The 22,974-nt window shown below is 46.1% G+C and overlaps 1 protein-coding gene across 10 annotated transcripts in view; it reads right to left on the bottom strand.

Moving 5' to 3' along the window:
- Window positions 1–2,435: 2,435 nt before the first annotated feature.
- Window positions 2,436–22,974, bottom strand: part of LHFPL2 (LHFPL tetraspan subfamily member 2) — a 159,141-nt gene continuing 138,602 nt past the window's right edge. For all 10 annotated transcript variants that reach the window (XM_057740502.1, XM_057740511.1, XM_057740526.1 and 7 more), the window contains one exon: window positions 2,436–4,025. In XM_057740502.1, the coding sequence (XP_057596485.1) occupies window positions 3,769–4,025 (257 nt within the window). In that variant the 3' untranslated portion in view covers window positions 2,436–3,768. The remainder of the gene's footprint in view (window positions 4,026–22,974) is intronic.

The following is a 22,974-nucleotide window of genomic DNA, read 5'->3' as shown; positions in this document are numbered from 1 at the left end:
TCTCAGAAGAAATCCCAGTCGTGCTCTTATTTCTTTTGGCCCTTGGGGGTCACTGCTGCCCAAATACAAATGCAGGCCAGGGATTTCCAGTGGCCACATGTTATTGCACAGAGAGGTCTGTTCTAAGCAGACCCTTATGGCTAAGAAGGTGTGAGATTAGCCCTTAAATAGTGGTCTAGCATTAACGTGGTCTATCAAAGCATGTTAAGAAACAGCTCCTTAGTGATTATGTACCAACTACTAGTTATCACACTAACAGAAAAGGCAACGTGGCAGCTTCACATTTCACATGAAAGACTAGCATTAACTGGGCCTGGCTTGCTGGCTTAACGTTCACATAAATCTAGTGATTATTTTAATTGAGACCCAGGAAAAAATGATTTCATACCAGTCTTTTCTTCACATAGGTTTGTGTAGCATTAAAATTGTTATGGGTTAATGACTAGGCCACGAAGGCAAAATGTTTAACTCTCCTTTGCCAAAACAGAAACAATCTGTTCTGACTCCTGTCCAGTTTCAACAAAACATACATACACCTTGTTATTGCACATCTTTCACACAGACCTGTGTATGTATAATATACATATATATTTTTAAATATGCTACACATTAAAAAAAAAGACTATGGCACTTTACAGAATACATGTTTAACAAAGGTCATTACACCACAGATGTTTGATAACTATACAAAAACCCTTACACAACTAATGTAACATTGTTGAATTAGCACACAGGTTTAAAGAATCCACAGAATCCAAAGCAAACGTTTCTGCCTTCCTGGAGTGTGTTGAGAATCCCAGCCCCATCGCAAACTTTAAGTACAAATGCAGGCAAAAATAAATAAGACTTTTCTGGTAGTAGTAATGGTCCAGGTAGATAAGATTTTTAGACCGAGGCAATGATGTGATTGACAGAAAAATAGGTGTGGGTCAATGATTGTCTAATTGTTTTTAATCTACTTTCTAACACATTCTTCCCATTCAGTGGTTTTTAAAGAGCCATACAGTTTTCATCTAGACTAGCATGATTTTGATATTCCATTTATCCCACATGAAGCCTGGCTAAATGGACTAAAGGTTTAAAAGGTCCACATGACCTTTTTACTCTGCTAGAGAAATTTCATCTCTGCTCTGCCTAACAAATCAGTGTTTAAGTAGTTTTTAGTGGTTTGGGGTTTTGTGTATGTGCATGTGGTTTTTTGTTTTGGGGGGTTTTTTTTTTTTGCTCTTCTGTAGCATTCAGACTAATGAAGTAAACACTGTCGAGTGACTTTCTTCTGGCCAAGAGAGGTCACATTTTCACTTATGACTTCTGTTATCGGAGCGATCTAGGGATTACGGTGTCCCATGGGCCCCCCCCCAATGAAAAAGCAGGCAGGCAGTAAAGATGGACGTGCTTGCAGGATCCATCAGGCTTATGACTTGTCTGGGAGGAGAGTAACAGTGTAAGATCAGTGTTATAACATGGGTTCTCTATCTTGTATAGAAGAAAAAGTAGAGTGAATCTCGTGATGATAAACTTAAGGAAAAATTTGGGGTTTTAATCAAAATTATTTGCCTGATGGAGGGAATTGTTGTTTTTGAAAAATGAAAATTATTGCCAAGGGTTACAAAGTAATGACTACGACGGCCTCAGGACTTGGTTAGGGCACACAGATGCAGAGTCAGGGACAGAAGCCCTGCCCAGCGGCTGCCATAAGCTATCTCTGTGTGGCAACAGACACACTGATTATTTGTGTCCTGAGCCCTTATGGCAGACTGCTATGAGAATACATATGTACCCCTTCTCTTTTCAAAAGTAAGTCACAGATGTACGTTTTGCTTATTCTGAACATTGGTCTAAGAATAGTGATAAGATCAAATAGTTTCTGGTACAGGCCAAAGGCCAGAATGGAATAAAACTTTAGTTGCTCCATCCCATCTATATATAAAGCAATTACTTGGTTTGCAGCAAGGAATGGTTTTAGACTCAGCTTTAAGATGATTCACACAGGGCAGGGTTGTAAAATCTGAATCAGGGTTCTGTGCCTGGTGGCACTTAGCACACAATACCTTGCCCAAACAAGGTTTGTAATTATTTGCTAAATTTTCAAAACAAGGCGAGCCCCTCAAGTAAGCAGATTCATAAGCCCAAAGAGACCTGAACTTTTAATCCTTCCAGAAACTTGGCAGGTCCACTCCATTTGCTTAAGTTGCAAAGAAGCGTTTCTATAGCATTTTGCAATTCTGAAGCTCAGGGTGATACCAGACGAGGTTCTTTTTGGTCACTTTGATCATTCCAAAGTAAGTTTGAAGTGATGGCTAGTGCCATTTTCCTGTCAATTATATTGGTGATTTATAGAAACTAGATTAAAAGCCCCTGAATCCTTTTTAATAGTGGTGTTTCATTCTTTTTGTAAACAGGTGTAGGCAGGTGCTATGAGTGTGGTCTAGCTCTTGTTTTTTTTTTTTTTTTTTTTTTGGCACACAGGCTTAGTTGCTCTGCGGCATGTGGGATCTTCCTGGAGCAGGGATCGAACCCGTGTCCTCTGCATTGGCAGGCAGATTCTTAACCACTGCGCCACCTAGGAAGCCCCTAGCTCTTGTTTTTGCATTAACTTTCTACTCTGTGCTTTCCTGAGGATGAAGCCTTTGATGTAACTCACCAGTCAGAGCAATTTAATGTTATTCCAGTCTGCCTTCAGGACCAACACCAGTAACTAGAAAAACCTAACTCCCATGACTAGCTCCTTTTTCTCTGCACAGCACGCCATCCTGCTGCCGGGGGTGGGAACACAGCCGACTGCAGCGCGGTCACCACACAGTGGGAAAAGGTCTCTCCGCAAGTGCCAGATTCTGGCAAGCTCTCCTCGTCCCATCTGAATGAGCCACAGCTGGCTTGGAAACCTCTGTCCCTGGAATGAGGAAACAGAGGGAGGTTTCCTTTGGCCGTCAAAGCGCAGTCCTAGCCCCAGAAGAACAACATGTGATCTCCGGTGGAAGAGGTGCCTGGGCCAGTACTGGGGCTGGCCTGGCTGCTGGGAGGTGGACTGAATTTGTCTCCACTAGCAGGATCTTGTACTTCTAGCCTCCTGATCGGACAGGTCCTTATTCTTTCTTTACTCACATGTCTAAGCCCTTGGAGTGACAGTTGAGGTCCTCCGCCTGACTCTGGCATTCAGCCTGGAGTACGTCCCACTCAGGATGCCACACTGTCCCTGCTGCCGCCTCAGGTCAGCGACTAAGCAAGAGGCAGGGTCCTGCTATGCCCTTTCGCACACACCCTCTCCCCGGGAAGCGTGCGGGCTTCACTGCAGTCTCCAGCTGAGACAGTGTGAAAGCACTAGGAGGAAACAAAAACACCAACTCCAGCACCTCCCTGGGAGGCAGAGGTGCTCAGAGGCACGCAGCCTGTGCGGAAACCCGTCTCCGAGCAGCCTGCGGGTCTGGCCGGGGGGCTCTCCTGTTCCCAGGGAAACTGCGCTCTCATGGTGAACGTCATCTTCCTTCACGGGGCCGTGGGGGGCGGAGTCTGACAGAACTCGACGGCTCGTCAGGGTCTGCGCATGTTTCCGTGTCGCATCTCCTGCGACACGCGCCGCGGCCCTCACGTGCAGTCACCTGCGCAGCCGGATGCTGCGGGTCGTCGGTCCTGGTGCGGCTCGGGGCTGTGGAACGTGGCTTTGGCAGCTAGAGGCTAGGTCTTCACTTGACTCAAACGACGGAACCAGAAGGAAAGTGTTTCACAAGGTTACACGAGCAAGAAAATGGCATTAATGTCTCTTCCAAACTAAAGGAGGCAGATAAGGTTTTTCCCCTCTTCGATTTCTTCCTGTACTTTGTCACTAGAGGTGGCAATTTCTGCTTGTGCGGAGAAGACGGCGCAGATGAAGGTGAGGACTGTGCCCCCGATGGCGGTATAGAAGGCCCAGCCCAGCGAGCAGTCGCCCGGTTTGTAGGCTGACGCATAGTGTCCGCAGTAGCCTATGGCCTTCTGGCAGCCCCAGCCAGCGGGGTAGAGTATCAAACCCAGGATAAGGAAGAGGCCTGCAGGGCAGAAGGAAGAACAGGTGAAAACCCCATGGCGCTCCAGTGGCAAGTGACTACCTGGACTGATCTGTGTAACGGTTTGATTTGCCTGCTCTGGGCTATGACATCTGTTCTGCGACAGCAAGTGTTAGGGACTGTTTTATGCAACGACTCTAGCCTGATGTAGACAATCACCTCATTAGAAATATTTTTAGCCTCTTTTGTACATGTTGGAATGTGAACCCACTAATAATTTCTCTTCTTGGAAAGCAGGCAACCTTGTTACTACGTCTTCCCACAGGGCTCTTACTGCAGTGAGCATTTCCCTTTTGGCCTAAGGCAGAGGTCAGCAAACTAGGGTCAAGTGGGGCCTTGTTTTGTAAATAAAGTTTTATCGGAGCACAGCAATGCCTATTCGTTTATGGACTGCCTGTGGCTGCTTCTGTGCGGGGACAGCACAGTGAGGGAGTTGCTATAGAACCTATGGCCTGCAAAATCTAAAATATTTACGATCTGGCCTTTGGCAAAAAAGTTTTGCCAACCCCTGGTCTAAGGAAATTCACAGAGAACCACGGTTAAATGCAAGAGACCAGATCTTAACCTGGGTGTCATGCTTTAAAGATAAACCCAAGAGGAGTCTGCTGGCATTCACCAGCAACCAACCGCACACCTAGGACAGAGATTTCTATACTTACATATACATTTAGAAACGACTTGCAAACTTCATAAGAATTTTTTGTCTGATTGCTTTTAAGTAAACTCAGCTTTGAGTAGACACGAAGAAGCTCTGTTTCCATGTTGCTGCCCCCACCACACTGACATACTCAAGGCCCATTTTTCCATTCCTATAGCTTCACTGCTCACTGTGTCACTGAGAGTCAGGCAAGCGAGGCATAAACAGTCACTCTCAGGTGTCTGTTCCGTGCCTGCGGGAGCCTGAGAGGGAGTGCTTGCCTGTCTGCCTGTCACACAGCAGAAGCTGCTTATACGGACCCAGATCCCACGATGACAGAGGAAACTGAGGGACCCCAAATCTTACCCAACAAAACTTTCTTGGTAGAAAGGCTGCTGCAAGAAGAAGATGGCTTTACCAAGAAAAAACAGTTTTCTTTGAAAACTGACACCTACATAATCAAGATTGCTCATTCACAGACCAAAAGACCTGTTTTTTAGATACACTGGAATAGCAGTTCTATCCTCTTAATTTAAGCTTGACTCTAAATTCTTTTCCTACCTTTACTGAAAGTCTCTGGGTTTACCACACCAAAGCTTCCTAGGCATATACAGCAACCTCCCAACAGAAAGAACACGACTGCATCTGTGCTTGTGTTAAGTTTGAGGGAAGACTGTGTTTCAGACCACAGATCACAGCTGTCATAGACAGCATCTTCTCCCCGATCATGGCACTAGAGTGGATTTTGGGGTCTGATTGTCCCTCCTTCCCAAATTAATCTCCTTATTCTCCTTTGAAGGCCTCGGGGGACTTTCTAGCAGGGGTGGAATAGAGGGAATTCGTTTATATGCTCACGGTCTGAAGAAGAGTGATTTCACAAAAGTCTTTCTAATAGTGCAGACCTTATTTCTCCATAGTTTGGAGTGCTGGGAGCCGGGCGGAAGTGATCCATAGCTAGGGAAACATGATCCGGTGCTGGGAGGCGTAAGTGAAGGGAGCAGCAGCTGAGACACCTTGGAGAGATGCTGTTAGAAACGACCGGAAGCATGCAGCAGATCCTCCCGAGGAGCAGGCAGCCTCTGGAGAAGGCGCTGGTGCTCTGGCCACAGGCACAGTCCTGGGCCAGCAATCCTGGTCTGGGGGTCTGGCTAGAAGCCACATAGCAGAAAAGCCCCTGCGGTCCCTGTGTGAGGCTAGGACACAAACCAGCAAGATAACGGACCACAGCAAAGACTCACTAAGAGCTCTTAAGTTCGGAGTAAGATAGAGGTTTGGATCCAAGCTCTGCCATCTATGAGCTAGCTGGGTGACCTTAGAAAAGTCTTTTAACCTAAAGACTCATAGGGCACTGATGCACTCTGGGAGACAGGACTGCTTGAGCTCTCCCTCCCATTCTACCTGACTAGAGAAGACCCCGTTGCACCCTCCCCTCCTCCCCAACATGTGTTCTCACTAAATTTCAGTTGATTGTTAAAAAAAAGGGGTAATAGAAAGCGGTTCTGGCATGTCTGCGAGCCCCAGTGCATGTGCTGTCCCCAGTGACAGGCTCCCAAGCTAGGCAGTCAGCCCTGAACACACAAGAGTGCCTTTCCCGAACCTCCCGGCATCAGCGGGGCGGGGAGGAAGTCGGCGCTGGCGGCCCTGGCTGGCGGGTCTCTCCTCCCAGCACTCACCAGAGCTGCCCCCAGCGTGATTAATGCCATGGAAACGCAAGACTGTCTGAGTGAGGGAGAAAACAGCCAGCCTTCGGGTGAGCAAGAACAGAACAAACATCTGTCATCCTTCCGGGTACTCAGGAAAAGGCCCTTCTACCAGAAGAATTCCAGAAAGTTCTGTGATTCAGGTGGCCACAGGCAGTCCACACCTCACACGCTCCTCCGCTCCTGGGGCCAGGCTTCCGAGCAACCCGGGCAGCGGTTCCTGGGCCCTAACAAGCGATCCTTAGTCACAACCATCATCCCAACAGATTCTTTCCGCTTCAGAGTACAATTGAGAAGCCCGTAAAGGTTTCCCAGCTCTCAGAGTAAAATCCAGTTTTCCCTCCCTGGCCCTCAAGGTCCCCTGGGTTCCAGCTCCCTGTCACCTCTCTGGCCCTCGTGCTCTGCTCCAGCCACGCTGGCCACTGGCCCCTCCTTAGACACATCAGCCATGTCCTCTCGCCCGCGGTGCTCTCCTTCCAGCCAGCCTTCCGGCCATCTTCAGATGCCACCGCCTGGGTCTTCCGGTCCTGTCTAGACGGACCAGACGATGTCAGCCTCTCCTCTATTTGCTTACCCCCCTTCCTTGCTTTATTTCCCCTTAGCATGTATTACTAACAGAATATACTACTCTGAGTCATGTGACACTGTCAATATTTGTCCATTTTTTACCTACAAAAATGGTCATTTCGTATGGTTCAACCTGATATTTTACTTAGTGATTGTGACTGTGAATCCATCTCCATTCTAAACGTCAAGCTCCACGAGGGCAGGGATTTTTGTATATTTGATTTACTACTAGAAACCCAGTGCTCAGAATGGGGCCTGGCACAGAGCAGACATTTAATAAAACTTTATTAATATCATCGCAATTTGTTTTGCAATACGATTTTCCTAAACCCCAGTGCCCCTGGGGAGAAAGAGCAAAATAACTTTGGCAGATGCCAATCAACAAGAATGAGATATCCTGGCAGGAAAGGAGGTGCAGGCTCTTGGCTGGCTAGCCTCTCCCATCACACTGCCTGTTCCAGGCCTGTGAATCCCAGAGGCCAGAAGTAAACATGTGTCCCAAATGCCAGACAGGCTCGATGACACCAGCTACTGAGACCACGGCTTCTTAAGTGGGTACATCAGACAACAGGCAAAAGAACACAGTAAGACGCACCACGTCTGCTGCAAACGTGGTGTGGCTTTTCTGATCCTCAGTTTGGAGTGCACCAGGGACGTATCAGCTGAGGTGTGCTCCGGACTGAGTTTCACATAAGAGCCCTGCCAGAGGATGCTCTGCTCTCCCTCTGTAGCTATTAAAAAAGCAGCTCCTGAAGTGAGGCCAGCCTGTCTCTGGGGTCTTTCCATCTCCTTTCCTTAATGCATCACAGTTTTGGGTGTGTGTGTGTCTGGAGGGTGACAGAGAAAATAAGAGACTAGACCAGTGGGCACAGGGGGCAATGGCTTTTCTTCTGACTGGCATCCCTTCCTGGTGCCAGGCTGAACTGCGACATGCCCAGCTGGGAGGAGGAGGAGGAAAGGCAGGGAGGATGATACTGGCCAACTACCCAAGAAAACAGCCACCACTACAAGAAACCACAAGCAGTTCAGAGGGCTGGTAACCTCTGCGGTGGCTCGACTTGATAGGATGATACCCAAGTAGGTACCATTTTCCCCAACCTTAAGAGATATCCTCTCCCTTGTATCCTGTCTTGTCTCTTGCCAACAGCCTCCCAGTTCACTGTACCAAGAGGACTAGAAGATGCCAGCATAAGCTCACCCAGGGGTCACGTGGGGGCTGACTCAACCTTTTCTGGGGAAGAAAGAAATTAATGAAAGGAAACTGATGGTTAGTCCCTCAGACTACCCAACAGATGCCACCCCAGGTTGGAGACAGAGCCCTGACAATTTACTGAGACCCACCATAGGGTGCTGGCTCTCTCATGACCAGCTGGGCACCAGCTATCACAATGCAACACCCATCATGTTCCTCTGCCATTTTAGTAATATTTCCCCCTACCTGGAAGCAGCTTGCAGACTCAACCTTGGACTCCCGGCAGTTCTATCCTGCTACACAGGAATTTTTAGAGTTTACTGGGCAACCTAAACACATGGCTTGGGTTTACTTCAAATAATTAGCCCCCATGAGCTCCGAAAGCGAGAGGGTAGCAGCCTTGTCTCATGGCTGAGTTTCCAGGGCCTAAAACAAAGAAGGTGCTAAAAAATAAAACGAATGAAACACCCTGGGAAAAGTAAGGTCACGGTCTTCCTGATCAACAGTCAGCACTGCCTGTGACTAGACCAGCCACAAAATTATATACCTTAGGTAATTTTCTTGCTATTGCCCTGAAATCAAATAATATGTTATGAAATATAAGTTTGCACCACATACCTTAGGTGGGGGGGGGGGGAGATGGAAAACCTCCATAATTCTGCCAAGCCCCCAATTCTAGAAAGACTAGGAGTTGCTGAATACAATAAACAATATTTCACTTTCTCTTAAGATGACCACCTCCAGCTTTAAGAGTGTGGGATGCTAGGAACGGGGGAACCACTGCTCTTCAGCCTGTGAAGGAAGAGTGGGGAAGGCTCCGTGGCCACTTCACAGCCTCTCCCTGTATGTTTCAGTGCCGCCTCCCTCCCGGCAGGTCTATTACACATCCCCACACTCTTTTACTAGCTGCTGGCCAAGGGAATGGACTCCAGGTTTGCTGCCTTTTGTGGGTCACCCACTGTTTGTACAGAAGGAGGCCCTGACATGTGAGAACTAGAGGCTGGATCCTGATGTACAGAATAACAAGTGAGTCTTTGGACATCATACTTCTGCCTCCCCTTCAGACAGGCTTTCAGACTAAATAGTAAAGACTGACTAGACCTCAGTTTGCAAAGGAAATTTTCTAAGGATGGGAAGAAAAGACAGCCATCTGTTCCTGCCACTGGCAGCCTGTGGAGAAGCCCCCAGTGAGGGATGCACACTGAGCCTCCACTAGGTCATAACAAGCTCATTCTAAAGCTCTGAAATATCCTAATATCTCTGGACAGTGGATAGCAGGCTTAGCATCATTTGATAGATTTGGGCTCCAACTAGGTCATGCTGAGGCGTGCCCACTCCCTGAACAAGGGGTCTCACTCATGCTGACCCCTTGGGCACTCATCTCCCTGAAAATACCCTCCCCCCATCCCAGCTCAAATGTCACCTGTGTGACCTCTGCCATCACTTCCTGCCAGAATGTTACTGTGTTTCCACTGCCCTGTGCACATCCCTCTTCAGCTCTTTATCGAATGTTATTTTTGTATAGTCAACTCAATTTACTGAGTTACCTACTAAGTGGCAGGCTTTATTCTCAGCCCTGAGGACAGAGCAATGCCCTAGCAGGACTCTGGGCCCCTTGAGGGCAGAAAAGCTTTATCCTGCTTGATTTATATCACAATTTTATCTTCGCATTTACCATAAACAACAGTTAACCTTGGGTAACAAAACTCCAGTTCAACTTATTTCTGGCTTTAAAACAGCCACTGACTCATTTAGGAACCTAGCAGGAAACCATCTAACTATCAAACTTCCATTTCCCATTCAGCAGAGCTCTGGGAAAAACAAACAAACAAACAAAAAACTCACCTGGTGGTGTTTATCCCTATCAGGTCTACCCGGTGACTCAGCCTGAGCTCCACTCTCTGCTCAGTTCAGCTGGAGTACAATGCCAGGAGGCTGTCCCTGCCACCACACTCCCCGCCCCTTGACCTCTTACCCAGGTGGCCATCTCTCTAACAAGAAGCAAGACAAATCAGGCAGGAGAGTGACTGGCTTCCTGCATCCCATCTCCATTCTGCGACAGCTCAGAGAGCATTCCAGGCTTCCTGGGGGGGGGGGGGGGGGGGGACAGCTTCAACCAGAAAGTTCAGAAAGTACTGACAATACTGTATCAAAGGAAAACTAAGGAGACAGGATTGCCCTCCTTGCATGAGTTTTAGATCACCTGCCAGTGTTCTGCCTCCAGATGGAAGCCACGCTGGCTTTCCCTTCTCAGTGTCCTTGGCTGTTCTTCCTCACCTTTCCAATCTCTGAACACTGGAGGGCCCAGGGCCCAATCCTTTGTCCTCTTCTCTACATTCTCCTTGATCACACTTGGTCCCACAGCTTTAAATACTACCTCTAGGCTGGCATCTTCTGAATTTTGATCTCCAACTTTAACTCCACATTTGCATATCCAACTGCCTACTTGACCTCCACTTGGGTGTCTAACAAGGTACTTGAAAACTGTCCACACCTAACTTTTTTTTTTTTTAATTTATTTTATCAGCTGTGTTGGGTCTTCATTGCTGCACATGGGCTTTCTCTAGTTGCGGCAAGTGGGGGCTACTCCTCGTTGTGGTGCACGGGCTTCTCATTGCGGTGGCCTCTCTTGTTTGTACAGCATGGGCTCTAGGTGTGTGGGCTTCAGTAGTTGCGGCACATGGGCTCAACAGTTGTGGCTCATGGGCTCCAGAGCGCAGGCTCAACAGTTGTGGCTCACGGGCCTAGTTGCTCCGCGGCATGTGGGATCCTCCTGGGGCAGGGATCGAACCCATGTCCCCTGCATTGGCGGGTGGATTCCTACCCACTGTGCCACCTAGGAAGTCCCACACCTAAATCTTGATTCCTACTCCCCACTTCTAAACCTGGTCTTTGCCCCGTGGACCTCATTTCAGCAAATGGGAGTCCAATTCTTAGACCTGTTCCAGTCAAAAACCTTAGAATCCCCTCTGACTCCTCTCTTCCTCTTAGAGCCCATATCCCTCTACTGGCAAAGCCTACTGGGCTTCATTCTAGCTGTTCCCTTGGCCAGGACAGCTCTTCCCCCGGTTGCCCACAGGGCTTAACTCCTTCAAGTCTTCGGCTGAATCTCTTCTCGCTGAATCCTACCGGGACGACCCTATTTAACACTGCAATTCCCCCTTATCACCCGAGCACCCCCAACCTCTCTTACCATGGCTACTCCTTTTGTTCTTTCCTTCCGTAGCACCCAGCACTTTTTAACATACTGTGTAATCATTTGGTTTACTGTTTGTCTCCACCAGCCTGAATGTAAACCCAATGAGGCTAGAGAACTTCCTGCAGTGTATTTTTTATGTATCCCAGTTGCCTAGCACAATGCCTGACATGTAATACGTGTTCAGTAAATATTTGTTAGATGAATAAGAAGATAGAGTGCTGGTGGTTACATTTTAAAATGAAGCCATTTTAAGTTCTTGCCAAGTTTTTTAAATGGTTGGAGGAAAAGCTACATTTGATAACAGTGAATCCCAGGTGTTGGCAATTTTGACTTAACAGCACACCAACCACACTTAACTAATGAAACACACGAAGGGACCAAGCCATGCGACTGGCCTTTCACTTGACTGCAAGCACTGAAAACCTCCCTTCTGGTTACAGAAAATAGATCTTTGTTGGGAGATCACATAAAAAAAAGCAGTAAGTCAATTAAATGTAATAACTTTTCAGTAATCTAGATATCATTTAGCCTCAAAACTCTGAAACTGTTTCCAAGCATGCTTGGCTGCGGTAATGACATATCTAAAGACATGCTGTGGCTGACTGGCAACTGCCTGGGACACCCGCTGGGCGGGGAGGAGCCGTGCAGGGATAAACCTGGAGAAGTTCAGGAAAATGACAGGTGGCAGAGGGGTATCATGGGAATGAGGAGGGAGGCGCACCATGGCAGTCTGCAGAAGCGGTAAGGGCAGTGGCTAGAAGTAGCATGAGCCTGGAGGATGGAGAGCCCAACAGAAAGCGCCGACACCAAAGGCAGGAATGCAGAGCTGCTGATGGTCCGGGAAAATACCCACTCCCATCAGCGGCAGACCCCCAAGGGCAGTGTTACTAATCAACTATCTGCTTCCAAGAAGAAGAACACAGTTATTTAAGTCTAAGTCTGGGACCATCATGTGGTAGAACAATTAACGTACAGAGTGATACACAGCAACCCTGGGCCTGCTAGTTAACACTTACTGTATGTTTGCCTCTCTTTTGTCTAAATTTTTATTTTTTCCAAATCATCTTCGGTGCTGACAGCTGGAAGTCATTTTGGCAGTCCCTAATAGCGATTTTAAAGTTACCAACTGTTGTTAGGTAGGGACCTTTTCTCTTTCGCAATACCCCAAGACAAACTGTCAGGTATTATTAAGACTGTGCTTTGAGGAAGGCACCGTGTCAGACCATTCGGTTCCCCATCCAATGAATTTGCCATCAAGCTATGCTCTTCCCAAACCTCGCAGTGTGAGCCTGTATACTCCTCCTGTGCTGGGACTCTGGAGACACCCTGTAGCGATCACTCTCGCTCACTAAGGCAAGGCTGAACTAGGTCCCTTACACTCTGTTTTAAGAAGAGAGGCAACTCAGAATTTCATAGGTAAAAAGTTAAAAAAAATATTACAAGTAAATGGTTAACCATGTATCTGGAAAATTATCCAAAACAATGACAGTAAAAACTAGGAATCTTACTGTGACATAATATACATTTGTCCCATAATAGAACAGCAATGGTTCCAAGGTCTCTTGGATGCCTCAAACTCTGTCTTTCTGGCTCAGATGAACTCCTGCTGGATTATAAACTGGGCAGCAGTGAGGAGTGTGTTCTATTCCTCAGCTTCTATCTCTATCTCCATCCCAAATCCACACTCAGTGCCTATGACGCAGTCCTCTACACGCACTGTGTTTTTGACCAACTTCACATGTCATTTCTGATTCCCATTTCCTTTCTAGTCTTCTCATTTTTGGAAGAACCTTTTGGAAAGATTTTCTATGGTAAAAATGGTAGATTCCAAACAAAGATGACACGGAGTTCAAGCTATAAACACCCTCCATCAATTTTACACATTCACAGCTAATACTTTAACTAAAGCTGGAAGTTTATACAGGTGATTAGAACCTTTTAATGATCGTAATGATAACTGTTATAACAGCAATGGCAGCAGTTAATACTTACTTAGCACTGCAATATGCCAGGCACCCGCTAAGCACTTTAAATATAATGCAAATGAGAGTTCTCTCCTTGAGAGAATCTTATGAGGTTGGTACTATTAATATCATCATTTGACAGATGAGGAAACTGAGGCACAGCGGGACTAAGTAAGGTTCCACAGCTAATCAGTGGTGGAGCTGGGACTCAAATCCAGGCTGCTGCTTTACTGCAAGCCAAAGACTAGCTTCCAAAAGGAAAGCATCTGTCCAGCTGAAGAGGGGGGACTGCTACATCCTCAAAAGCTGTCTTGCTTATACCTACGAGACGTTAGAGAGCAGATGACGATGAACAGTTCTCACGTGGAAAAAGCCACAAGAGGGCTGTAAGGGCTGCACAAAAATAAAAGCTTACTTGTTGTCAGGCAAGTTGATTGGCTAACTCTACAGCAAGACAACAACAAGATAAAGACTTTCCATCCACCCCTTCTCTTGCATTACAATCTGTCATCAGCCTCCTTACTTCAATATAGATGTCACCTTGGAATGGCTGCCATTGGCTAAGAAAAACTTCTAGAAAGAAAACTTATGAACAGGTCAAAACAACATAATGTTCACTATGATATCCTCTCCTGCAGAATCTGTTCAAGCAGAAAACTGGAAATAAAGCACAAAACCCATCAGACCAGAAGCAGGAACGTAAGCCGTATAATCTGCTTACATTTTAGTCTTTGCTCTGAGATTCTGTGCATTTGGGAACCATCTGAAACTGCACATCCACCTAGAATACTAACGCCATCCATAAAATGGTCCACAAAAAACCGTATCCTATGAACTTTCCAGGAGAGACATCTGTAGCTGATTAGATGAAATGGAGCATCGAGGGCATTCTCAGACAGCCCCCAAATTACATCCTTCCTCCAGCAGGCTTGCCTCCTCCAAGTAGCCTTTCTTAATTCACAGAATAGAGCTGAGGATCTTTGTCTTGACCTCCTCCTAACCCTGAACCTTTGCACCATTACCTGTACGCAGTAGGTTTTAGTTAATCCTGTGTTAACAAGAGATCTGCTTGTCTCAGTGTCTACGTTCAGGGGATGCTGCTCTCAATATAAGGCATCGGGCTCTCATGCAGTCTCGCTTCTGACAGCTCTGGACACCAGGATAGGCCCCCCTCTCCCCGGGCTCTCCCACCCAAGAAGAGTTCTGGTCCTTGCCTCCCAACCCCCAGAGCTAAAGCAGCAATGCTATTCCAGCCTACTTGACTTTTCCAGATACCAGCACACTATCCTCAGTACCCAAATGCCAGTCAGCTGTCCAGAGCCGGGGGTATTCGAACAGTATTTATAAATAAGAGTAATACAGTATTAGTTATCCCATGAATCAAGGAGTTCAGCCCAAGAATTGCCACCTTTGGTTAATCTCTACTTTTGAAATCACTTTGCCCACTAAGGTTTTTCAAACTTTCAATGAAAACTTATTCTATAAAGCCCAAACAGGGACTTCCCTGGTGGCGCAGTGGTTAAGAATCCTCCTGCCAACGCAGGGGACATGCATTTGAGCCCTGGTCCAGGAAGATCCCACATGCCAAGAGCAGCTAAAGCCCGTGAGCCACAACCACTGAGCCTGCGCTACTGAGCCCACGAGCCACAGTGACGGAAGCCCGCATGCCTAGAGCCCGTACTCCACAAGAGAAGCCGCTACACTGAGATGCATGTGCACCTCTAAGAAGAGTAGCTCCTGCTGGCCGCAACTAGAGAAAGCCGATGCACAGCAAGGAAGACCCAACACAGCCAAAAATAAATAAAAAGATAATAAAATAAATCTTAAAAAAAAAAAAAAAAAAAGCCCAAACAGAATTTGGTTTTAGTGACTGCCAGTTCTGAAATGATTCTTATCTGTTCTTTGGATGACAACTCCATTAATTGTTTATGCTCTAACTATCTAGGAGGGCAGGGTACATGCTGGGATTAAGACTTAGCAGCATTTACTACATCCTTTACTCTTTTCAAATGCCTAGAAACAGTTTCTAGCACAGATTAGTGAGAACAGAACAGTTTTTGCCAGTGAACAACATTTACTGAGCATCTAGTGTGTGTGTAGCAGGCTCCATTCCGAACGTTAGCGAGAGAGCTGTGAAAAAGCCACAATCCACACCCCTGCTCATATTCTAGGAGACTGGTTCCCAAGCTTCCGGACTTTAGACACTAGCACAATCGCCAGAAAAGTTACTGGGAGGTCAATATTTTTTCTTTTGCTAACATAAGAACACTAAAAATAATCGTTATCTCCTCTCATTATCATTTCACTTTTTAAAAAACGGGTATTTTAACACAAAAAGGGTAAAGGATGTAACCTAAGAGTAAAGGACAGTTCTTTAAATTGAACACATTCAGCACTACGAAATCTAACAGCACTGTCCTTATTTTTCTCGTTTTTGCTGAGGACTGGTGGAAACTAAAAATTGGCACTTGCCATCTGCCTCTACAAGGATTAAAGCACTGGCCACGGCAGTTGCTGACCTTCAACACCCCCTGAAAGGAGTTCAGGGTGGAGATCAGGAAGGAGGCACGCAGTGCTCTGGGAAAAACTGACAGAACAGGCCTTCAGATAGTTAGATATCTGCAGGAGAAGATTTTATGAGCCCAAATTCTTGCATCTCCTCTCATCTAGAAAAGCACTACAATCATTAACAGAGATATCTGCTCCTCGTGACTAGCAGTAATCTTCACCAGAGTAGCAGTAACCTTCTGCAAACGTGTGCTTGACTGCATGCACCCCTTCACCAAAATCACAGACATGCGGACCCCTACCTCTTCGAGCAATTCCTCAGCTGTCTGAGGCGCTGCCTCCCCGGCTATAGTCCTCATTTTGCACCAATAAAACTTAACCCACAACTGTCACGTTGTGCTTTCTTTTTTTTTTTCAGTCGACAAAACCTTTGCAGAGTGGACCAGCGCTTGTTCAAAGGCAGCGAGAGGCCACTGGGGGGGGGGGGGGGGGGGGGAGGGGTGCTGTGTTAGGATGGGGACATCTTTCTAAGAAGGCTGTTAGTTTACTGTACAAATACAAAGGTAAAGAGGAAAGAGGCTCTGAGTTCTCGGTCTCTTTGGAATCCAGAATCTAAACCTGTTTTCACTGCACCTCATTTTAAAGTTTCAAGGGTTTACAGACAAGCTAGACTGGGCCCAACTTTGACATTTAAAGTCTCTGCTTTGAAGGCCTCATCAGAAATGGGAGGTCAGAGGGTTCACTGGTAATGAAAAGGGTTTTCAGCTGATAACCACAGTGTCTTTGCAGAGCAGATTATATCTACATGTCATTTTAGTACACGATTAACAATATTAGAAGTTTTTAACCAACAAGATTTTCTGAGGTGAAGGAGAGGAAAAGTGAAGGATCGGGTGCCAGTAATTTTTTTACTTAAAGCTTGTATTAATGCTTATACCATCTCCCAGGTGGAGTCCAGTAGGGTACTTGTTTTCCACTAACAACACTTTCATGGAATTATAATTGGCAAGAAAAACACTCTTCCAGGGTAGGGGGTGGAGAACGGATGACACAGCAATGAAGAGAATTCTTTGGAAGACAATCAGAGCACAGTTGTCATAAAAAGACCTTACAGCCAAGACCCCCAGAGGAAGTTTCTGTTATAATTACTCACAATTAATGACCATCAATTAAGAATTGTTGGATGCCCCTAGAATATGTGGAGAAACCATCAGTGTCTCCCATGTTGAAGCCTCCCTAAGCCTTTCTCAGTGATGATTCATGTTTATATGCAAATTACTTCACTGGCAGTTTCTAAAGCCACTACTCTTACCTGCTAAAATGCATCCCAACAAACTACTTTAGTCAGATTATTCCTTTCCATGAGTTAGTGATAAATTTTACTTTGCATTCCCAGTGAGAAGGTGTTTCCTAAACTGTTTCTATGCAACTAGAAGAACTTTATAAAATATTTCTTGATATTTCATTGAAATATAAAATATTTCTTGATATTCATCCAACATGTAGGATTAGAAAGAGCTCCTATTTTATAACCAAAATACACCTGTAATTCAAATAATTCAAAATAAGCTGCCTAAAAAAACAAGTGCATAGCAGAATAAAAGACACTTAAAAAATTTAGGTGCTGAGCTCTGAAATTTTCAAAACAATAAGTAAATTTTTTGCCTGCTAACGTTGTGGGGACCAGATGATGTTAAATAATTCCTGCCACAAAGCAGGTGCCATCCTTTCAGCACTGGGGCCCTGAGGCTGGCCTCTCAACTCTCAACACAGAGCCACTAAGCATTTTGGTTTGAAATTTTAAATTTTGGCTTCATTTCCTCAATGTGTATATTTTAGGTTTCATCTGTACTGGGGGCTATCTTTTCATAAAAGAGATTGAGGGCAATTAACAAAGCTACTGGGAAGCCTCTATACAACAACTGACCTCATAACTATGGCTATCTGTGCTTGAGCACATGGGAGCTCAGAGATTACTTTTGAAGTGACATCAGCGCTTAGAAGAACGCCACCATTGCATTAAGCTCTTACAGCAGAGTGCCTGAACCACCTGTGTAAATATTCAGAGCCATACTTAAGTGATGACTTGTTACTGGAATTGGAACATAGATCATCCAAGGCTCCAAGATTATTTGTCTACAATTAAGTGGTTACCATAGCAAAATACTTCATTTGCCTATCAACTGCATATTCCATCTGAATTTTACGAGACTTTGCAAGTTTTCTTCTATATCTTCCAACTGATTCTTTAAAAAGAGATCCCTGTTCCTAGATTTACTCAAATTAATGCCTGCTTGGTCCACCTGCTAATAGGCAGTAATTTTTCCTCTAATGATACAGTTGAATTCTTTTGTTCCCTTTATATATGATGATACTTTGTTTTGTTTTTGCTTTTCCAGGGAACAGCTTCTAAAGCAATGACTCTAATATGGTTTGGGAGCAGAAACTCAAGAAATCGTAGACCTGAGTCTATAGGTCTTTGTATTTACTGGGCATCCAATAAAAGTTCCTTGAATTGAAATATAATTCTGGCCTGCCTTATAACATTTTGGCATTCTTTAGTTTTCCTCAAAGTTGATGAATGAGTAAACGTGTCATCAACAGTACTCTTAAGTTGACTCAGACATGGAACGGTTAGACCTGACTTCTGGTGGAGGCATTATCTGTCTGGAGAGCCGGAAACCCAGAGGCCCCTTTCCACAGCCAGAAGCTTCCGGTGCCGCGTTCTCAGGAGAAGCACGGGATGCTCCCTCTACTTCCCTCGTGTCTTTTCTTTGAAGGTATTTTGAGTCGGGCAACCAAGTTCACACGACCTTCTCAGAGAAAGCCAGGTGAATTTTTCAGGTGCACAATGGGGCCAGGTCTCTGAGAGGGTCAGGAATCTCTTCCCCTCTCTCTACGCTGCCCAAGTCCTGTTCTTATTTCTCTCCTCTCCTGTGGCCCACGTGGTCACTGGGAGTGAACAGGCGGGGCACAGGATAAATCAAGATGGATGCTGGGACTAGGTTATCTTCTTGATGCTAAGGTTATCTCTCACCCTGTGAAAAACAGCAGTGAGCATGCCAAGCCCTAGACAGTGGTCACGGTGTACCTCATATGCCCACCCCAATTCCCCATGCTTACCGGACTACAGCAAAGCAATTCTACAAGCAGTAAAGACGAAACCCTCCACTTATCTTCTCTTTAAGATGCTGCTTTTATTCCTTTCTTTTTTTTTTTCTTCCTACATTGTTCTTTTTCACCCTCAATCCTTGCTCACTTCCAAGAAAACTGAGCCTGCACGGCAAGCCCTGAGCTCCCACTGCAAACAGCGATGATGCCCGTGAGCACGGCCCCACAGCCATCTATCCAGCCAGACTGGTGGGCAGCTTGCTGAGGCCATGCTGCCGGGCTGAACCCGGTGTAGACAAACAGAGGGCTACAGCAACTAGGAGGCATGAGAGCCACGCAGATGTGAAGCAGCACAGAGCCTGTGAGGCAAGACTGGAAGACAGCAGGCAGCCAGGCCGGCAGCTCACACGCTAGTCCAAGCCTCGTGGCAACCCCAGGGGAACAGCCCAGGCCAGCACCAGTGAGCCAGCTCTTGAGCTCATTGCGGTGGCTCTGTCCCAGACCTGAGTCACTGGGGATTCCACAGACTTCTCAGAGGCCCTACATGCATTTCCAAACCCAAACTGCTTGATGCTGTCATGGAAAACCTGGATCTTTGCATTTCTATGCTTTCACTGTGGACCACATCCAGGTCACAGCCTAAGGAAGGCAGCTGGCGAAAACGACCCTGCTGGCTGATTCCCCAGCTTTTGTAATGAATCCCAGAGGGCTATGAACTGATGTGTGCTTCTGGCTCTGCCAAGTCCCAGACGAGTCCTCACCCAGTGAAGACCAATCAGCCTGTGATTTATTCTGCGAGGGTAGCCTGAGAAGCCACCTGCAATCAGGGCTCAACTGCTAGACGCTGCCTCCAGAAAGGAAAGGATGGAGAATGTACGTGTCAGGGGAAGAGGAGTGAGAGGAAGAAGGTCTTTATTTTCTTGTCAATTCAGCTTTTCAAAAACCGCCTGAGGACACCCAGAGGCCCAGCAGAGCCAGAAGACTGCTCTGCGCTCTTCAGTTCCAACCCAGGCAGGCTATTAAGAGGCCAGGGAATGGCTCTATATGATGCAGTCACATTTGGTTTCAACAGATCAAGGTCATTTCTAAAGACCATAAAAGACACCCCTATTCCTCAGAATGCAGCAATTGTAGGGAACACAAAAAACATACTAAAACCTGCCAAGAAAGCATAAACACTTTAATAGTCATCATATAGCTACTACTTATTATCTACTATGTGCCAAACACTGTGCTTAAAAGCCTTTCTCATATATTATCTAACTTAATCCTCAAAACAACCCTGAGGTATGTACTACTATAATACGTGTTTTCCAAGTGAGAAAACTGAGGCTTAGAGATGAGGCAGACTGGTCAATATTTCACAGACACTTTAAGGTGAGGTTAGGGCTGATCCAGGGCCAGATGAGACGAGCTCCAATTGCTGCCAAGAGTGAAGCAGCAGATACTTCTCTAACCTATTTCTAAAATCAAAATACTAAAATTTTGAGGATTTATGTTATACTATAGAAAGTGACAACTATTCAAGCCTGTGGCCTTTAAGATTAGGCATAGTAAAGGAATATACTATAGCTTATAATTTTTCACCCAGTTACATTCTGTAAAAATGTCATTTTTGCCATAATGCAAGTTGTAAGGACAAATACAGTCTGAGTGTATTTCTGAAGAATCCTTTTGTTGCTCTGGCAATAGCCTCCTTTCTCACCATTTGTTTCAATGTTGAATAGATCCAGAGTTGAGAGAGGGCTTGTGGGGAGAGGAGAGACTGATGCTCACAGCTGCAGCAAGTCCTGGGCTGGGGCTGGGGCTGACCACATGTTCTTACAGACTGGCCAAGAACATAGAAAGCAAGTCAGCTGCTTCAGATACCCAGGGGGCAACTCTCTGAGCCACAGATTCAAGGGCCACGGCTGGCATTGATGTTGGCTTGAACTGCCTGGTGGAGACCTCTATCAGAGGAGAAAGAGCCCACTGAGCATCCCTCAGAGACGTGCCCCTCCCCCCCCAAGAGGGAGCCAGCTGACCAGAGTTCAGGCCATCTTTCCCATGATGTCTTCTCAGAGGGGTGTGCTGCTGGACTGGGAGGTGAAGAGAAACCACTTTCCTGTGTTTCAGTTCTTTGCCTTAGAACAGTGGTCCCAGACAGGTAGAACCTGACTGTACAGGAATCTCTGCCTCTGGCCAATTTTTAGCAATTTCAGACGTTTTGAGATGCCACATGTATGCATGGGGGACATAAGTGAAAGGGGATGAGGAGAAAGATATCTTTTAGGAAATGAAGACTTTTGGGAGACAGGTGACCAACAGACCAGCATCTTGGGTGTGCTACTGCTCCCTTCTCCCCAGCCCTTCTTCTGAGAGGCCTGATGCAAAGAGAAAGAGAAAAGTGAAGAATAACTCATTGGAGCGTATGAATAATACCTAAAATATGTACTCATCTTTGTGCCAAAGTGAGCTCTCTTGCCATTTATGTGAGACAGCAAAGAGCACCAAAAGACTTGTTGGACAAATCCACATTCTTAGAGACCAAATTCACTGGAGTAACACCTTATTAAAAGCTGCATGTAAACAGTCTCTGAGGCTGAAGGAGGTCTATAATTCGCTGCAAATTGATTGCGAAAGACCAACTGTGGTGGTATGGCCCACGACGTCCCACCCTACTGTAAATGGCCATTCCTTTGCTGGAAGGCACTAAGTTTCTCAGGATGAAAAGCATTCCTAGGGATGACAAACCAGGAGTCTCATCTGCATACCAGCATGATGATAAAACATCATAAAGGCATGAAATCACAGAAGATAAGCAAATGCAATATAGTCAGGGGCAACTGAGCAGAAATAGCTTCTCTGGTCAACCAGGGCTCTTCAACAGGATTAATAATTTGTGTACGCTGGCTTCCTTTCATCTACATGTTTATGTTGACTTCAAAAACTTTGGTAACACTCCTCAGCAAAAGTTTTAAGACACACACACATGCACATGGGCCCGAGGCACTGTGTGCCTGGGGAAATAAAGTAGGGGCATTTCTCTGATAAGAAGATGAACCAGTATGGAAACTTATCTTACTGAACATTTCTGGGAGGTGAAAAGCTAGGCTGAAGGGGATGAACTGCAGGTTTGAGAAGGGAATCATAAGGAGGACAATGAGCTTCACAGAATCAAAAATCTAAGATAGAATCATATTTTCCAATCTCCCTATCTTTCAGAAGAGGAATGCCAAGATCCAGAGAATTGGTGCATTTATCTCGAGTGAAACTGCACGTTATGAAAATCAGAATCCTGGCCTCCCAAATTCCACGAGTGCCTATGGGTGCCTGGGTCTCTCCTGGTACGGCTGATCCCGGCAGATAAAGAGACGAGGGTCACGCGCCTATCCCCCATGCAGACAGAGCAGGACTGTGAAGCAGGTCCTCTGTCATTTCTCTGGGCCCACTACCCTCTCTCCCACATACACACACGGGGCCCCTAAGGTTTGAGAAACAGAAAGCATTATCTCATCAGATGTTTGGGGAAAAAAAACTGTTGTTTGACCTGTTTGTTTGGAAGCCAGCCCTGCTGAGCTCAAGAGTTTGCTGTAAGGCAGGCGAGAGCTAATTCGTTTGGGGTCTGCTTCTTTATAGGCCTGGACGCCAGGCTCGGCGCTTATCTTTACTGTCAGCAGCCCTGTGGATACAGCTACAGGATGTGCCCTTCCATGAGGGTTTTACTAGGTGGATTGCTCTTTCTCCTGGTAGACTTCAGATTAATAAATACTTTGGTTGTGGTTGTTTAAAAAGTGAATTTTTTTTCTTGAGAATCAAAGCAAGAGTCTGTTCCTCTGCTTCCTGAGGATGTCTTCAGACTCTGCTGTGTGTGTGTGTGAGTGTTTCTGCAGCCCAGAACGAGTCCCTTGAGTGTGGACAGACTGATACCCTCTTGGTTCCAGATCCACTTTTCAACTCCACATGGGACAGTCTTATGAAAATGCTGGTGGCCATGGAAGTCTTCTTGGAGCTCACACCCTCCCCTCTGGAATCCCTGTAAAGTGTTCATACTTTCCTTTCCACGGATTTCTA

This window comes from Hippopotamus amphibius, chromosome 1 (assembly GCF_030028045.1).
Source record: "Hippopotamus amphibius kiboko isolate mHipAmp2 chromosome 1, mHipAmp2.hap2, whole genome shotgun sequence".
NCBI lineage: Eukaryota > Metazoa > Chordata > Mammalia > Artiodactyla > Hippopotamidae > Hippopotamus > Hippopotamus amphibius.
Note: the sequence above shows the minus strand (reverse complement) of the source record. Positions and strands in the feature narration are given on the sequence as shown.